This window comes from Gossypium hirsutum, chromosome D02 (assembly GCF_007990345.1).
Source record: "Gossypium hirsutum isolate 1008001.06 chromosome D02, Gossypium_hirsutum_v2.1, whole genome shotgun sequence".
NCBI classification, from domain to species: domain Eukaryota; kingdom Viridiplantae; phylum Streptophyta; class Magnoliopsida; order Malvales; family Malvaceae; genus Gossypium; species Gossypium hirsutum.
The window spans coordinates 14074609-14094562 of NC_053438.1; the positions used below are offsets into that span (position 1 = coordinate 14074609).

The window sequence follows — 19954 nt, forward strand, 5'->3', positions numbered from 1 at the left end:
AATTGGATCAGTAGTCAAACTGGTCAGACCACTGGTTCTTGGTTAGACCGGTTCGACCGCCAATCCGGTTTTAATTAAATAAAATATTAAAAAATTATAAAAATAAAAACTAAAAAAGAAATTATTTAAAAAATTATAAAACTGGTTCAACTGGTTCCAAGTAGTTCGTTCAAAAGCCAGTTCAACCTTTTTGTCCGAACTAGTAGACCGGCTGGTCTGGTCCGGTTCCAATAACCATGGCTAACTGGTAAAATCATTTATTTCAAATTTATCCTGTTCCTTTAGCAAGAATCTTGGTTGAAGATTTCTTTGAAGTAAATCTAGTTTCTATTATCCTTCCTCTGCTGTGTAAGTCCTTTCTATTTACATATAGAAATTTAGTTGTTATGATGATTTACTTAATATTTATTAGGATACTCTTGTATCTAGTGGTGTAAATGGAGTTGAAAGTCTTGCACTGGTCAACCAAGAGAACTTCAACGATTGTTTTAAAGACCAAAATTTTGTTGGAGCATTTTTAAATATTTATAGTGTTCCAATAACTATAAATGAATAGATGTAATTAATCAAAAGATTATATTATTTGATTTTTTAAAAAAGAATTATAACTATTTAAATAATATTATTTGAATAGTTATAATATTAAATGAATAATTATGTGTTTATTTTAAATATATTATTATTTAGAAAGACACCTATTGATAAAAGATGTCTCTATGAAGAGACATGAAAATTCCTATTAATAGAAATGAGATTTCATTTGGAAAACACACCAACAAATTCTAATATTGTTTCTTTCCTTCATTTTCTAATATTATTAGATTATTCTATAAAGTATTACTGTAGAAATCTTTTGTAGAAATTGAGTTTTTGTTATACATTACTCAGTGCGTGGTAGACTATTCTCATCAGTGCAAAACACAAATAGTCATTGGCTTCATTGTATCCTCGAGGTTAATTTGCTTGGAACTCATTTGCACAACGAAGATAAGTGGGAGTGAATATAACCTTAAAGATAATGGCTTGTTACACACTTTGGAGCCTTGTCTTATTTATTTATTTTTGTTTGAGATTTTTCTCACCAGAGATTTAAACTAACAATTTTAAGGTTATATTATTCATGATGACTACCACAACACATGAAAGTGGAACACTAAGGGAGTTGGCTTCCAACTTTGTCAAACTTGATCGGTTTGATGGTGGTAATTTTCGACGATGATAAAAAAAATGCACTTCTTATTATCAACTTTGAAGATTGCTTATGTTTTGGATACTCCAAGACCTGAAGAAAATGAAAACGAATCTATTGTTGCAACCCGAGAAAGTAAAAAATGGGACAATGCTAACTACATGTGCATGTGCCACATATTGAATGGTTTATCTGATGGTTTGTTCGACACCTGCCAAAACGAGGTCACCGCTAAAAAATTATGGGACAAATTGCAGACAAGATACATGACCGAAGATGTTATAAGTAAGAAATTTCTTGTCAGTCATTTCAATAATTATTAAATGGTTGATGGTTGTTCTGTTATGAAACAATTCCGTGATATTGAAAAGATGCTGAATCAATTCAAGAAATATGATATGAAAATGGATGAAATGATTGTTGTATACTTCATAATAGACAAACTTCCTCTATTTTGGAAAGACTTTAAAAGAAGTCTAAAACATAAGAAAGAGAAAATATCTCTTGAGACTTTGGCAAATCATCTTCGTATTAAAGAAGAATATCGAAAACAAGATCAAAACTAAATTCTGAAAATGCCAAAGTGCATGTTACGGAGGAAGTACAGACTACTAAACTATTCAAGAGAAAGTTCAAACAGACTGATAGAGCACCTAAGTTAAAAAAAGAAACAAAAGGGCTCATGCTATCATTGTGGAAAACCGAGACATTTTAAGAATAAATGTCGATTTTTAAAGAAGAAATTATCTTCTAAGGCTGATAATAACGAAAAGTTCGTTGTAATAATATCTGAAATTAATATGGCACAAGATGATAATACATGGTCGATTGATACCGGAGCAACCAAACATGAGTGCAAAGATAAAAGCATGTTCACAAAGTTCACACAATGTGAAAATGACAATGTCTTGTACATGAGAAATTCTTCCACCGCAGCAATCAAAGGCAAAGTGTCTGTTGAACTACAATTCACTTCTGGAAAAGTTTTAACCTTAAATGATGTATATTATGTACCAGAAGTTAGGAAGAATTTAGTGTCTGGAAGTCTATTGAAAAAGTTTGGTTTCAAACTTGTTTTTGAGGCAAATAAGTTTATTTTGTCTAAGAGAGGAATTTTTGTGGGGAAAGGGTATATGTATGAGAGCATATTCAAACTCAATATTATTAATAAGAATAAAAATACTATTTCTGCTTATATGGTTGAATATTTTTGTTTGTGGCATTATAGATTAGGTCATTTAAATTATAGAAAATTGAATGACATGTATAAGTTAGATTTAGTCCCTATTTTTAATAATAATATTGAAAAATGCAATACATGTATGTTGACTAAAATTACAAGAAACTCTTTCCCTAAGATTAAAAGGAAAACAAAATTGCTTGATTTGATACATGATGATTTATGTGACATGCATAATACTCCTACATTAGGTGGAAAGAAATATTATTACTTTTATTGATGATTGTTCTAGATATTATTTATTTATATATATTGCATTCAAAAGAGGAAGCGCTTGATAAATTTAAAGTTTATAAATTTGAAGTTGAACTTTAGTGTGGATCATTTATCAAGTGCTTAAGATCAGATAGAGGTGGAGAATACTATAATCCAAGTTATTTTGAATCCACTAGAATTTTCCATCAAGTTTTAGCGCCTTACACACCACATCAAAATGGTGTAGCTGAAAGGAAAAAATAGTCTTGACTGAAATGGTAAATTCAATGTTATCATATTCAGGTCTTGGACAAGGTTTTTGGGGAGAAGTTGTTTTAACAGCTTGTCATATATTGAATAGAGTTCTTAATAAGGAAACTAAAATAACCCCCTATGAACAATGGAAGAAAAGGAAACCAAACCTTAATTATTTGAAGGTTTGGGGTTGTAGAATTATTGTCAAAGTTTCAACATCTAAAAGTAAAAAGTTAGGTGAAAGAGGAATTGAATGCATATTTATAGGATATGCACATAATAGCAAGGCATATAGGTTCATGGTAATTGAACCAAATGATTCAATTTCAATTAATACTGTTATTGAATCAAGAGATGCTATTTTTGATGAAAATAGATTTAATTCTATATCAAGACAATTACAGCCACAAAAATTGATTCATTCTTCAAATGAGAATGATATTACATTGGAACAAATTGATAATAATGATGAATCTTGTCAAGAATTAAAAAGAAGTAAGAGGATTAAAAAAGTCAAAGAATTTGGACCAGTTTTCATTATGTTTCTTGTAGAAGGAAAGGGTGAAAGTATATGCAATAATATACCTTATTGTTATAATACAGAATCTGATCCTATTACATTTAAAGATGCAATGAAATCTCAAGACTTTGCTTTTTGGAAAGAAGTAATAAATGATGAGATGGATTCAATAATGAGAAATTAAATTTGGATCTTAGTTGATCTTCCATCGGGTTCTAAACCAATAGGTTGTAAATGGATCTTCAAAAAGAAAATGAAGGTCGATGGAACCATTGATAAATTTAAAGTAAGGATGGTAGCCAAAAGTTTTACACAAAAACAATGTATTGATTACTTTGATACCTATGCTCCAGTAGCAAGAATTGCTACAATTAGACTCTTAATATCACTTACCTTTATATATAATTTGGTTGTTCATCAAATGGATGTTAAAACTGCATTTTTAAATGGTGAATTGGAAGAGGAAGTGTACATGGAACAACCGGAAGGATTTGTTGTTCCAAGAGAAGAGCATAAGGTATGTAAGATTGTTAAATCTTTATATGGACTTAAACAAGCACCAAAACAATGACACCAAAAGTTTGACAATGTTGTTTTAGCTAATGGCTTATATGTAGATGACATGCTCATAATTTACTTATATGTAGATGACATGCTCATTTTTGGCACGGATTTGGAACAAATAAAAAATACAAAGAAATTCTTGTCAAACAACTTTGCTATGAAGAATATGGGTGTAGCAGATGTTATTCTTGGGATTAAAATAACCCAAGATGAAAGCACTTTAGCTTTATCACAATCACATTACATTGAAAATGTGCTTAAAAAGTTTGATCTTTTCAACTGTATACCAACATCTACACCCATGAATCCTCAAATAAAATTAGTATCTAATACTGGTAGGAAAATTGATCAATTGAAATATGCAAGTCTAATTGGTTGTCTTATGTACATAATGACTTGTACAAGACCAGATATTGCATATGCTATTGGAAAATTGAGTAGGTACACAAGTAATCCAAGTAGTTTGCATTGGCAAGCTTTGAATAGAGTACTTAGGTACTAAAGAAAACTATTAACTATGGATTGTGTTATAATGGATATGCTCCAGTTTTAAAAGGGTATTCGGATGCTAGTTGGATTACAAGTTTGGAAGATCATGCTTAAAGAAAACTATTAACTATGGATTGTGTTATAATGGATATGCTCCAGTTTTAAAAGGGTATTCGGATGCTAGTTGGATTACAAGTTTGGAAGATCATGCATCTACTAATGGATGGATCTTCATTCTTGGTGGAGGAGCCATTTCTTGGGGTTTCAAGAAACAAACATATATTACTGATTCCACCATGGTAGCAGAATTTATTACATTAGCCGCTGCATCTAAAGAAGCAGAATGGTTAAGAAATTTACTTTATGATGTAACTTTATGGCCTAAGCCAATTTTACCTATTTCTATCCGTTGTGATAGTGAGGCTACTCTAGCAAAAGCATATAGCCAAGCATATAATGGAAAGTCTAGACACATTGGATTAAGACATAGTTATGTCCGACAATTAATCTTTGATGGAGTGATCACTATTAATTATGTGAGGTCAAGTGAAAAGTTGACGGATCTTTTGACAAAAAGTCTTGCTAGAGATGCAGTAAAAAGGGCCTCAAAAGGGATGAGACTCAAGCCCATTAATTAGAGTCACCCATGATGGAAACTCAACTCAACGCTTGGTATAACGTTAAGTCTTGAGTTCAATGAGACAAAGTACATCATTAGTATGTGACTGTTAGCACTATAAATAAATCCAACCTAAGATTAAAGTGCTAGGTACCCGTAATGATAAGGGAAGGATGAGTAATGTATGCTTAATGGACCCATAACATAAATATGTTAGAGTGTTATAATTACGGGAACACTCTTGATGGGATCTACCTATGTGAGTGGAAGTGTGGCCGCTTCTAGGAGTTCAAGGGCTTGGCTCTGACAGCACTCATGAAAAGAGGACGTAGACACATGGCCATAATAGTGTCCCTAGATACTATGCATTGAGCGATGTTGAAATTATTGTGTGAGATGTGTTCGGTTAATCAAATGAAATAGTTGGTTCAAAGCTTAGTCTACCATGCAATTTCGATTAACTTTAACATATATTCACTAAGTAAAGGTTCAATCGTAAGATACCTTCATTTATGCAAATTGATTTCCAAGAATATCAAAATCTAAAATATTTTGAAAATGGGGGGAGATTGTTGGAACATTTTTAAATATTTATAGTTTTTCAATAACTATAAATAAATGGGTGTAATTAATCAAAAGATTATATTATTTGATTTTTTGAAAAAGAATTATAACTATTCAAATAATATTAAAATAGTTATAATATTAAATAAATAATTATGTGTTTATTTTAAAAACATTATTATTCAGAAAGTCTCCTATTGATGAAAGATGTCTCTATGAAGAGACATGAAAATTCCTATAAATAAGAATGGGATTTCATTTGGAAAATATACCAATAAATTCTAATATTCTTTCTTTCCTTCCTTATTTTCTAATATTATTAGATTATTCTATAAAGTATTACTGCAGAAATCCTTTGTAGAAATTGAGTTTTTGTTATACATTGCTCAGTGCATAGTGGACTATTCTCGTCAGTACAAAACACAAATAGTCATTGGCTTCATTGTATCCTCGAGGTTAATTTGCTTGGAACTTATTTGCACACCCAAGATAGGTGGGGGCGAATATAACCTTAAAGATAGTGCTTAATACACGTCTTGGAGCCTTGTTTTATTTCTTTTTTTTTTGTTCGAGTTCTGTTCGTGTGTTTGAGATTTTCCTCACCAGAGATTTAAACTAACAAGTTTCAGATCTAGCATGGACCACTTAAATAGTGTGGTATGGACCACCCAAACTAAATTGCAATTTCTTCATAACTTGTTGAGGATGAGGGAATGATATGTGCTTTCATCATTTAACTTCATTACAATTTTGGCATAAAATTGAATACTCAATAATGGTGATTGGTATACTTTCCTTTTGTGCTTGTAGCTGGAAAGGATGAAAAATGAGAATATGGTTCTTTCAGAAGATGTTCATCATTCCAATCCCAAGTTTCAAGGTTTAGAGCTAAAGCTCATGCAGTTACATAAGGTGAATCAATATTGTCCTCTTAGTTCTATCAAGTTTTGATAAAAGTTCTTCAACCAGGCTCTCAATTTTCTGCCTTCACACAGGTGAATGAAGAACTGGGAAACATATTCCCTTTCTTTAATGAATATTCAGAAAGTGGAAATGCATTAGAAAGGGCACTTGCATTGGAACTCGAGCTTGTCGAGGCATTGCAAACTAAGAAGAAATTAAGCAATCTCTTTTAGAGGTATGTTATGTTCGAGAAAAGAACACTAGTCTGCTTTTCTGATTCCTTCCCAAAACTGATAATCTTTTGATTAAGTCTCTCACTTGTGTGAATCTTGTGCTCAAGGGAGACAATTTGCTTTTGCCCAAGGGCTTGTATAGCTTAGCCAAAGGGTTTTGGCCAAGCTTTACCTGATATACCAGTAATTTGGGTGTAATAATCAAACCAATAATTGGTTCCTAGTTACTTGTCTATCCTGAGGATGAATCTTCATACAAATTTCAATTGCCTGTTCTTTCTTGAAAAAAAATTGATAACCATTTGCTGCTATTTATGATGCAGCTAATGCTAAAAGGAAACCTTGTCTGGGACAGATATCATAGGTATTCGCACAGTAGATCTTCTCGTAGATGGAATTCACACAAAATTATTAACCTTCTTTCACTGTTGTTCTCATCTCCTTTACTGCTTTGATTTTTCTTTTTGAGCCTTATTGAGTCATGATATGCCCAACAAGTTAGAGCTAAAAATCCAAACTTCATTATTAGTTGCTGTCCTGGAAAGGGGCAAGAGTAGTACCGACTCTAGCTAAGCAATAGAAAAAATTGAAGAACTGAACGTGATATTCTCTTGTGGTCCAACTCTTCCTTGAAATAGCACAATGATGAGGAAGCAATGATCAAAAGTTTCAGGGACATTAATGAACTAATAAAGGAGATGTTGGAGATGAAGGGAAGATATGGTTGTAGAAGGTTGATTAATATTTGGAGAAATAAAACAAAGAAAATGATAAATAATATAATAGAAAAGAGAAATAAATTTTGTATGGAAGAGAAAAAAAATTCTTTCTAATAAACTTTTTATTTCAATCGCACAATTAATTCTTCATCACATACAACTCTTTATATAGGAGTTGTAAGTGACTATTCATCTATATCACTAAATGCTAGGAGTTGTGACTATTCATTTACATAACTTAAATACTATAGGAGTTGTGACTATTCATGCATGTGTGTAACTTTTCATTTTCAAGTCTCTTCGCATTATTAACTCTTCATATTCAAGTCTTTTCACATTCGTAACTTTTCATAATTTATTTTGTGCAAGATTAATTTAATTATGTGCCAACAATGCCTCCCTTAAATTAAACTTGCTTCGAACTCCCAACCTTTCAACATTTTTCTTGAAGACTTGTCCACTAAGTGGCTTTGTGAAGATATCAGCCATCTGATCTTCCGTCTTGCAATATTCAACTTGAACATCACCATTATTCACTAGTTCCATCAAGAAGTGATACCGAATGCGAATTTTTTTTGTCCTTCTATGAAGAACTGGATCTTTTGTGACTGAAATAGTAGAACTATTGTCACAAAACAAAATCGTTGACTTGCTCTGCTTCTGCTTAAGACTCTCCAAAATTCCACGTAGCCAAATTAATTGACATCCTGCATAAGATGCAGTGATATATTCAGCTTCTGTAGTCGAAAGCGCCTCAACTGATTGTTTCTTTAAGCTCAATGAAATTGCACCACTACCAAGGTGGAAAACATAACCAGAATTGCTTCTACTATCATCAATGTTTCCTGCTAAATCACTATCCGTATAACCAATGAGATCAACTAATGTATTAGCTTTATAGAAAATTCCATAATCAATGGTTCCCTTCACATATCTCAATATTCTCTTGGCAGCCTCCCAGTGATTGGAGTAAGGTTTCTCCATGAATCTACTCACCAAGCTAACAACATACACGATGTTAGGCCTTGTTGAAGTCAGAAACATCAACTTTTCAACCAAAATTCTAAATTTGGTGGAATTGACAAGCTTTCTTTCACCCTCTTTAGATAACTTCAGACCTGTAATGCATGGAGTAGAGACTGGATTCGCATTTTCCATCTTGAACCTTTTTAGAACTTCCTTTGCGTAGCTATCTTGTGAAATAAAAATTCCTTTCTCCGATTGATGAACTTCAATGCCAAGAAAATGATGAAGTTCTCCCAAATCTGTCATCTTAAATTCTGCTATCATTGAGTGCTGAAATTCTTTCAACATCTTCACATCATTTCCTGTGAAAATAAGATCATCAACGTAGAGACTTACAACCATGAATCTTCCTTGAGAATTGCCTTTGATGTAGAGAGTATGCTCATATGAACATTTCTGGAATCCACACTTCTGAAAATAAGAATCGATGCGGCTGTACCAAGCTCGGGGTGATTACTTCAACCCATACAAAGCTTTCTTCAACTTGTAAAATTTTTCTTCTTCTCATTTTTTGACAAACCCTGGTGGTTGATCAACATAGACTTCTTCTTTGAGAACACCATTCAAAAACGCAGATTTTACGTCCATTTGGAACATTTTCCAATTGTTTTGGGCAGCAAGAGAAATAAGTAACCGAACTGTCTTAAGTCTTGAAACTGGAGCAAATACCTCTGTGAAATCTTCTCATTCCTTTTGCTTGTATTCTTTTGCAACTAGTCTTGCCTTGTACCTGTTGATAGAGCCATTTGGATTCATCTTTGTCTTGTACACCCATTTGACTCCAATTGAATTCTTGTGCGGCGGCAAATCTGTAAGCTCCCATGTATCATTGTTTTCAATTGAGCAAATCTCTTCTTTCATAGTTTTCCTCCATATTTTTTCTTGATATGCATCATCAAAAGAAATTGGATCTTCTCCTTCTAAGAAGGCAAAGAATACAACATCATTTTACACAACTTCATTAGTTACATCATATAACTCTTGGATGCTTCTCGTTTTTCGAATCGGGCTAGATGAAGAAGAATTTGATGAAGAACTTGGGGAAACAGGAGGATTTCCTACTTGAGCATCATCTTCAGCATTCTCAATTACTGCCTCTTCTTCTTCTTCCAGTTTAAAAGGAAAAATTAGCAAATTTTCCTTTTCAACTTCCATATCTTTAAACATGGAATTTTCATCAAACCGAACATCTCAGCTTATCACAATCTTCTTTGTCACCAGATTGTAGAACTTGTATGCCTTACTTCTTTCACTATAGCCAATGAAAATACATTTCTCTGACTTGTCATCCAACTTGCTTCTCATTGCATCTGGAATATGAGAGTAAGCAACACTCCCAAATACTCTAGGATGACGAACACTAGGTTTTGTACCATACCACGCCTTATGTGGTGTGCAATTCTCCAAGCTTCTTGTTGGCGATCTGTTGATAAGATAAACTGTACAGGAAACATCTTCAGCCCAAAATCTTCTTGATAACCTCTTCTTCTTAAGAAGACATCTAGCCATTTCAATAATTGTTCTATTCTTTCTTTCACACACACCATTTTGCTGAGGTGTATGGCGGACTATCATTTCATGCCGGATGCCACTATCTCGGCAATATTTCTCAAGTTCTTTTGAAAAATATTCACCTCCACGATCTGTCTGCAAGGTGTTAATTTTCAGCCCAGTAAAGTTCTCCACTTCTGCCTTGAAATATTTGAATCTCTGAAAAGCCTCTGATTTTTCTTTGACACAATACACCCATAAATTTCTTGAGTAATCATCAATGAAAGAGATAAAGTAACGAATACCTCCCAAAGATGAAACTATCATTGGACCACAAAGATCCGAGTGAATAAGTTGCAATGATCTTCTTTCTTTCCACGAGGATTGAGAAGGAAAAGCAATTTTGTGTTGCTTTCCAAGCTGACATGCTTCACAAACATCATCAAGCTGATTGATTTTTGGTAAACCTCTGACCATCATCTTCCTTGAAAGCATCTCCAAATTTCCATAGTTTAAATGTCCATATCTATCATGCCATAACTTTGAAACTCCTTTATGAGCACCAATAAAGCAAGACATATTCTGATTTTGAAGGGTAAGAGAGAAAAGATTATTTGATGCCACTCCAACTCTAGCAACAACCTAATTTTTCCTTGACAAATAGCAAGCCATGTCACGGAAATGAATATCATACCCCTTCTTCAAAAGATGCCCAACGCTAAGCAGATTATTTTGAAGACCAGGAACAAAATAAACTTCAAACATTTTCTCTACCCTTCCTTGCTTTGTTTTGAACTCCAACTCACCAACACTCCTAACTTTGTAAGCTTTGCCATCTCCTACTTTTACTTCTCCACAATCAGATTCAAAGAAATTCAAAAATAAATTTTTGTTGTCATATGCTTGCTTGCACCACTGTCTATGTACCAGACATCATCAATCTCTCCACCATGAGACACGAGCAATAAAGTTTCTTGCTTTTGCTCTTGATTATTTTGTGCTATATTAGCTTCATTTTTCTCTTCTTTCTTGTACTAGCATTCACTTGCCAAATGACCAGGTTTGCGACAATGATAACATTCAAAATAGCCACGACCTCTTCCTCTTTGATTTTCACGTCCACGTCCTCTTTGTGATCCTCTAAAATTCTGACTTTGGTTGGCTACTTTCCATCCATTCTCCGTGCTTGCACCTTTACCTCTTTCACGAGCATTTGAGCCACTTCCTCTAAAATTTCTTCCTCTTCCACGACCACGATCTCTCCCTCTCTGTTTTTTAAAATCTCTATTTTTCTCATTTAGAGACAACTTTGACTGGAGTGCTTGATCTAGATCTACTTCCTTCTTCTGCTTGTTTAATCTTTCTTCATGGGCTTGCAACGAACTTGTGAGTTCATCAATAGTCATGATACTCAAGTTCTTTGATTCTTCAATGGCTACCACAATGTAGTCAAATCTGGAATCCAAAGAACGGAGGATTTTCTCAACACCACGAATATCATCCATAGTTTCACCATTTCTTTTTTTTTTGGTTGACTATGGACAAAACCCGTGAACAGTAATCAGAAACTAATTCCGACTCTATTTTTTGCAATCTTTCAAACTCCCCTCGAAGAGTTTGCAACTGAACTCTTTTCACCTTTTCATCTCCTTTGAATGAATTTGGTAAAAACTCCCACGCTTGTTTTGCCGTGCTGGCACAAGCTATTTTTTCCCAAGCAACTTCATATGATTGAACTCCTTGATATATCCAAAATAAGGCTTGCTGATTTTTCTTCCTTGATTTTCTTAGACTCTCTTTTTGAACTTGTGTTAATTCTTCCTCCTCTTCAGCCTCAACTTTAATATAACCTTTTTCAATAATCTCCCAAACTTCTAGAGATCCAAGAAGAGCCTTCATTTGGATACTCCATTTGCCATAATTTTCTTTGGTTAATTGGGGAATGAAAAAAAGTGGAATAGATTTGTTCATTTCGATCGAACAAGGCTCTGATACCAATTTGTAGAAGGTTAATTAATATTTGGAGAAATAAAACAAAGAAAATGATAATTAATATAATGGAGAAGAGAAATAAATTTTGTATGGAAGAGAAAAAAAATTCTTTCTAATAAACTTTTTATTTCACTCACACTTAATTCTTCATCACATATAAGTGACTATTCATCTATATCACTAAATGTTAGGAGTTGTGACTATTCATTTACATAACTTAAATACTATAGGAGTTGTGACTATTCATGCATGTGTGTAACTTTTCATCTTCAAGTCTCTTCGCATTATTAACTCTTCATATTCAAGTCTTTTCACATTCGTAACTTTTCATAATTTATTTTGTGCAAGATTAATTTAATTATGTGCCAACAATGGTGCTGTAGAGACCGAACTGAAAGAGATGCATGAGCGATACTCTCAGCTAAGCCTCCGATTTGCAGAGATTGAAGGAGAGAGGCAAAAACTCATGATGACTCTCGAGAATTATAGGGCGTCTAGGAAATCGAAAGACTTGAATGGCGCCTCATCGGCGTCACTTGGGGAAAACCGGCCCTGAGACAAGAGAACAAACTTGGCACTAGAGATGTCCCAGAGCCACCTCACAGGTTTGAATAAATGGTTGCAACTTCTGTGTCATCAAATTATCAAACTTGTGAAAATTTCAGAGGCTATTGAGCTGTTGTAGGCTTTAAGTTATTAAGCTTGGTACACATTATTTAAAAAAAAAATCAAAGCAGCTGTAGTTTATGAAATATGTATATATATTTGTATATATACTAGTGATATAATTCTAGTATCGAATACTTGAACAAAAAAAAATTACTGTAGTTTTTATTTCGTTACTAAAAGCAACACATGGATGAGAATTGCATAGGATCAGTTAGACTGTAAGTTTAAGCTGAGAACCGATGGCTTGTTTGGTTCAGTGTGCTATTACAGAATCATGAGCTCCAAGGCTATCTGATTTGATAACGGTTGCATAGAAGAAAAAATGTTAATCATTTGTACTTTTTGTTCCATCATTATAGGAAAGATGGTTAAAGGGTATTAAGTATAATTTGTCCTATTAAATAGTATAATTTTTTTATTCATAAATTATTTTTTTTTGTCGAAAAGTTCATAAAATATTAAAAAGAGTCGATACACAACACAATCATGCTTATCTAGGAGGATTATTACAAACATTAAAGAAACTAGAAGATAAAGCACCTTCTTAAAGAGAGTTAAACTAGAGACTACTCCCTAACCGAGCAAGTAGAAGTGTACTTTTAGTCTATTCAGTTTTTTTAAACTAAAAATAGAATAAACTGAATTAATCATTTAAATCGAATAAATTGAACTGATTTGGAGAGCAAAATCGAATAAACTGAATTAAAATTTTTTCCTTTTATTCAATATTTAGATTTTTGATTTTTTTTTGAGTTCGAAAAGAAGTTCTAATTAAGTTACTTATAATTTTATTTCCTTTAATTTTTTTCATATAGGTGTCTTCATTCTTCAATTTACTATATCACATCATTTTTAATTTTTTTATTTCAAAATAATTATAAAAATATTAAAAGTTAACCAAATCATTTTTAATGAACTCAAAAAATATTTATTTTCTTACATGACCGACATATCCTTACTTTAATATATAAAAATTATCATAAAATTTAAAATAAATATCATAAAAACAATGGGGTATATAAAATTTATCATTTAATTTTTATGAATATCACAAATGAAATATTTATCATTTAATTTTTATGAAATATATATATATATATATATATATAAAAGTGATAAAAGATCTCCCTAGGGAATATACAATTTCAAATTACGATACATATAAATTTCATAAAAATTAAATAATAAAATTTTTTATTTTTATTTTCTTACATATAAATATTAAAATTAAATTTGCTTATATATATTAAATGATAAAAGTTAAATTATCAATTTGGGTTTTAAATATTAATGGGTTTAATGGGTTTAGGCTTTAAGAGTATTAAGCTTGAATGAGTATTTGGGTTTAAGGTTTAAATTTGGGCTTGGGTATGTAAATGGGTTATGAGCTTATTGTCTTAATTAGTTTATTCAGTTTAAAATCTTAATCAGTTTATTCAGTTTAAAATGTTAAAACCAAAAATTGATTGAATAAATCAATTAAATCAAATATGAAAATGATTGAATTGAAAAATTGAATAAACCGAAAAAAAATGTTTTTTATTCGGTTTTTTTCAATTTATTCGGTTCGGTAGTTTTTTACACACCCTTATGAGCAAGTGCATCAGCGCATTTGTTACCTTCCAAAACATGCATTAGAGGGCTAGTAGTCAAAGATTGCTGGACCATCCTGCACTCATTAACCAAAGAAGATAAAATCAAATTAGTAGCGATATTATTTGACATGAGAAATATAATAGTATGACATCAACTTTAATCTGAAGGTCGATAATATTAAGGGATCTTGTTTGCTAGAACCCATTTCTGAGCACTCACAGTTCAACTTGGACACTGCTAGCACAAAGGATATACCTATAGGCACCAATCACCCAATTGCACTGGTGATTGCGAATAATTGCTCTCGCTCCTACCTTTCTCAGATTTTTGAGATTTGACCCATCAGAATTAAGTTTAAACCAATTCCTATCAGGAGGTTTCCAAGAGACCGAGGTAGAGGTGGGAAGAGGAATGAGATGAATCATAGAACAATATGCAATAAGTTCCTTTACAACTGATAATACTCTATGAACAAAATTTTCTTTGGGGAAAGGGGTCCCAAAAATAACAACACTATGAGAAACCAAAGTACCTTGTTAAAACTAAACGTCGATAATGATAATATAGAATGATTGCAAAACAATAAGAAAAGAAAAATAAGAACACAGATTTTACGTGGAAGCCCTTAGTGGAAAAAACCATGGGTAGAGGAGGAGAAATTCACTAATGTTGAAAACTGAATGATACAAGAGGAGTTTTGACTACATCTATTTAAAGGTTGAAAAACCTTACTCTAATTAATGTTAAATAGAAGAAGTGTAGTTCTATACAGATTCTACTTGTAAGCCATACATAGATCCTCTAGTTTTACCACTATATTATTTCTTTAACAAGGATTTGGGTCACACAACTCTAACAATCTTCACCTTGACACAAATTCTCACCGAACAAGTTCTTCACCACGAACTCTCAACGAACAAGTTCTCCACCTTTCCCACAACCCCTAAAGGGGTATTTTTCAACAATGAACACCAACCTAGTCCAAGCAATGCTCAAATTTGATTATAGGAAGTGACTTAGTCATCATACTTGCAGGATTATTATGAGTAATAACTTTGCTCACAATAATATCACCACGAGCAATAATATCACACACAAAATGATACCGAACAACGATATGCTTTGTTCTTTGATGAAACATTTGATTCTTCGTAAGGAAGATGACACTCTGAATATCATAAAACACTGTATTGATCTGAAGGTCTTTACCGAGTTCACCAAAGAGTCCCATTAACCAAATAGCTTCTTTACAAGCCTCAGTAATCTCCATGTACTCAACTTCAGTAGTAGACAAAGCAAATGTAGTCTGTAAAGTGGCTTTCCAACAGATTGCACAACCCCCAACAGTAAAGACATACCCTGTGAGAGATCTTTTTTTATCAAGGTCTCCGACAAAATCAGAATCAACATTCCCAATGACTCCATCTTTAGTTCTTCCAAGCTATAAGCAAACATCAGTACTACCTGGTAAGTATTTGAAAATCCACTGAACTGCTTTCCAGTGTTCTTTATTGGGATTTGCCATGTATCTGCTAGCTGCACATGATAAATCTGGATGTGAGCAAACCATTGCAAACATGAGAGATCCCACTGTACTAGAATATAAAACACGTGACTTGTAGTCAACCTCATCATCTAATTACAGAGACAAAGCTGATGAAAGTCTAAAGTGGGCTACTAATGGAGTACTAATAAGCTTGGCAATCTGTATATTGAACCTGCAAAGAACTTTCTCAATGTACCCTTTCTGACTTAGGTACAAATTTACATGCTTTTCTATCTCTGAGAATCTCCATCCCAAGTATATTCTTCGTTGCTCCCAAATATTTCATCTCAAATTCTTTACTAAGCTAGGTTTTGACCTTTCTTATCTGTCCTTTATATTTGGCTGCTATTAACATGTCATCAACATAAAGAAGTAGATATACAAATGAACCATCACTATTTTTCTTAAAATAAACACAACTGTCAAAGCTGTGTCTTTTGAAATCATGAGTAGTCATAAATGAATCAAACCTCTTGTACCACTGCCTTGGTGACTATTTCAGGCCATAAAGAGACTTTTTCAGCAAGCAAACATAATCCTCTTTTTTGAGACTATAAACCTTTTTGTTGTTGCATGTAAATATCTTTCTCAAGTTCTCCATGCAAGAATGGTATTTTTACATCTAATTGCTCAAGCTCCAAATCATTCATGGCCACAATACCAAGCAAGGCTCGAATCGAATTATGCTTCACAACTGGAGAAAACACATCTGTGAAGTCTATACCTAGAATCTGGCTGTATCCTTTTGTAACCAGTCTTGCTTTATATCTAGGTTCTTTAACTCCTGGAATCCATTCTTTCTTCTTGAACTCCCATTTACAACGAACAACCTTTTTACCCTTAGGAAGCTTCAATATGTCCCATGTTCTATTCTTATGGAGTGATTCCATCTCCTATTGCATGGAAATCATCCATTTTCCTGAATCTTCATTGCTAACTACCTCGAAGTATGTAAATGGCTCTTGATTTGAATATACATTTTCAACCATATTTAAAGCATAAGCAACTAGATCAACCTCAGGGAACCTCTTTGGAGGTTTAATTTCTCTTCTAGGTCTGTTCTTGGCAATAGAATATTAAAGTGAAGAATCTACTCTACTCTAAGTTTCTATACTAACTTGAGGAGTAGACTCTATTGTAAATCTTGGATCAATCTAAAGCTCCACCTACTTCACTTGTGTGTTTGAAATTTGCTGGTTTTTATTGGAAGAGTTTTTAGGAGGTAAGTTAGAAAACATAGCAGTTTCATAAAAAATAACATATTTGCTAATTACAACTTTCTTCGTTTCAGGACACCATAACTTATACCCTTTAGCACCAGCTTTATAACCAAGAAAAACACATTTAATAGATCTAGGCTCCGATTTACCATTATCAATATGAGCATACGCAAGACACCCAAAAATCTTCAAATAAGAATAATCAACAGGATTACTACACCATACCTCTTGTGGAGTCTTTTTCTCAATGGCAACGAACAGAGACTGGTTAATCAGAAAACATGTAGTGGAGGTCGTTTCAACCTAAAACGACTTTAGTAAACAAGCATTCAACAACATACATCGAACCTATTCCATCATTATTCTATTCATTTGTTCTACAACGCCATTTTGCTGTGGAGTATGACGAATTGTCAAGTGTCTCATAATCTCTTTTAATTTGCGCAATTCATTAAACTGATCAGAACAAAATTACAAACCATTATCTGTGCGGAGGTGTTTTATCTATTTTTCTGTCTGCGTCTCGATCATAGTTTTCCAAGCCTTAAACGTGAAAAACACATCATTTTTTTGCTTCAAGAAGAATTCCCAAACTTTTCTAGAAAATCATCAATGATCGTTAGCATATAATTAGCACCACCACTTGAAGGCACTCTAGATGGTTCCCAAAGATCAGAATGGATATAATCTAATGTTCCCTTCGTTTTATGGATTCCTCTAGTTAATCGAACTCTCTTTTGCTTCTAAAAAAATGCAGTGATCACAGAACTTCAGTTTGCTAATGCCTTGTCCATCAACAAGTCCTCTTTTGCTTAATTCTGTCATGTAGCTCTCGCTCATATGCCCTAGACGCATATGCCAAAGTCTAGTAACATCATCATTTGAAAAGAAAGAGGAAGCGACGACTGCTAGTAATTGTTGAACCCTGCAAAACATATAACTTGATAGTCTTTCTCTACCCTTTCATCACAACGAGTGAACCCTTACTAATATTTAAAACCCCATTTTCAACTGCGTACTTGTACCCTTTTGAATCAAGAGTATTCAACAAAATCAAGTTCCTCTTTAATTTTGGTACATGTTTTACGCCACTAAGTGTTTTGACGAATCCATCAAACATATTAATTTTGATCGTGCCAATACCTGCGATTCTATATGAAGCATAATTTTCCATCAAAAGAACACCTTCAGACACTATTTTATATGTCATAAACCAATCTTAATTGGGACTTATTTGGAAGGTGCAACCAGAATCGAGTATCCACTCCTCGTTCACTTTAGAGTTGTTGGTAGAAGAAACTAGAAGTTCACCATCGGAGTAGTCTTCTACAACATCACCTTTACTAGATTATTCTCGTAGTTTTCCCTTTTGATTTGTCACCTTCCTGTTGATCTTATTCTATAGCTTATAACACTCAGACTTAATGTGCCCTTTCTGCTAGTAGAAGTTACAGGTTTTACCTCTATTTAAAGATCTCGGACTACCTTTAGATTCACTGCGAGGATTTTGTTCCTATGTCCTCCCACTATCATCATTAATATTTGTTCTTGTCTCCTACAAACAACGAGGCTCTCTTCTTGAGAGTCGAATCTAGCCACAAGATGTTTCATCTTGTTATACGAGGTTAAGGAAGCATAGACTTCATCAACTGTGAGGGATTCGTGACTATACAAAATCGTATCTATAATGGTTGAATAAGACGGGGGAAATAAAAAAAATTAGAATTAACCCTAAATCTTCTTTATCATATTGAACCTCCATGGCCTCTAGGTCTGAGAGAATTTCTTTAAACATAGTTAAGTGTTCGTGAACAGGTGCACCTTCCTCCAAACAATGACCATAAAGACACTACTTCTTGTGGTACTTTCTAGTTAGGGTTTTTGACATGCATAGCTGTTGCAACCTTTCCCATTATGTAGTGGCGGTCTTATCCTTCAACACGTTATGTAGAATTTCATTCGGCAGATGCATATGTAATTGCGTTAAAGCCTTTCGATCTTTACGCTTCTTCTCTTCCCCCGTCAATGTAGAAGGCATCTTATCTAACCCTAGCAGGGCATCTTTCAAATCCATTTGTGCAAGAACTAGCTGCATCTTTATGTGCCACAACACGAATCTGATGTTGCAATCCAACAAAAGAATATCATACTTTATTGTCGCTATTACCGTGATTGAGAGAAGTAACCTGAAAAACTTTGATACTAGTTTGTTAAAAATAAAAGTTGATAATGACAATATGGAACGATCGTAAAACAATGAGAAAAGAAAAATAAGAACATAGATTTCACGTAGAAACCCTTTTGAGAAACAACCACCGGCAGAGGAGGAGAAATTCACTATTGTTGAAAATTGAATGATATAATAGGAATTTTGACTAAATCTATTTAAAGGTTTAAAAACCTTATTCTAATCACCCATTTGAACCCAAAGGCCAGGAAAAAGTTTATACTTTGAAGGGATTTCCACGTCAGAGAAATATTAGAATATGTTAAAGAGTTCCTGGGATCTTGAACATATTTGTTTATGAGCAGCTTAGCCTAAATGCTTTCCTTTTCATGAATGAGTCTCTATTCTAGTTTCATAATTAGAGCTTCATTTGTATGTTTGGCAATAGGAATGCTCAAGCCACTAAGGGCTTTAGGACATGAAATACCATCCCAATTAACTAGATGAATCTTTCTTGACCCTTTCTGACTTCCCCACAAAAAGTCTCTATTAAGTTTATCTAACAAATTAAGAATGCTAGCAGAGAGTAATCCGATTTGCATAATGTAGATGAGAATGGAAGCCTTGGTAGGCTGCAAGAGAACCAATCTACCTATAGGTGAAAGAAAGTTCGCCTTCTAGGCTTTCAGTTTGCTACAAATCTTATCCATAATGAAGAAGTAATATCTTCTAAGCCCCGACCAGAAAGGATTAAAAA

At 33.3% G+C, this 19954-nt stretch overlaps 1 protein-coding gene across 1 annotated transcript; it reads right to left on the reverse strand.

Moving 5' to 3' along the window:
- Nucleotides 1-10649: 10649 nt before the first annotated feature.
- LOC107908056 (uncharacterized) lies at nucleotides 10650-11906 on the reverse strand. Its single transcript, XM_016835329.1, has 3 exons — nucleotides 11646-11906; nucleotides 11057-11542; nucleotides 10650-10922 (listed from the first exon to the last, which is right to left on the reverse strand). Exons 1-3 carry the CDS (start codon nucleotides 11904-11906, stop codon nucleotides 10650-10652), a joined length of 1020 nt encoding a protein of 339 aa, XP_016690818.1.
- Between the last annotated feature and the right edge of the window lie 8048 nt (nucleotides 11907-19954).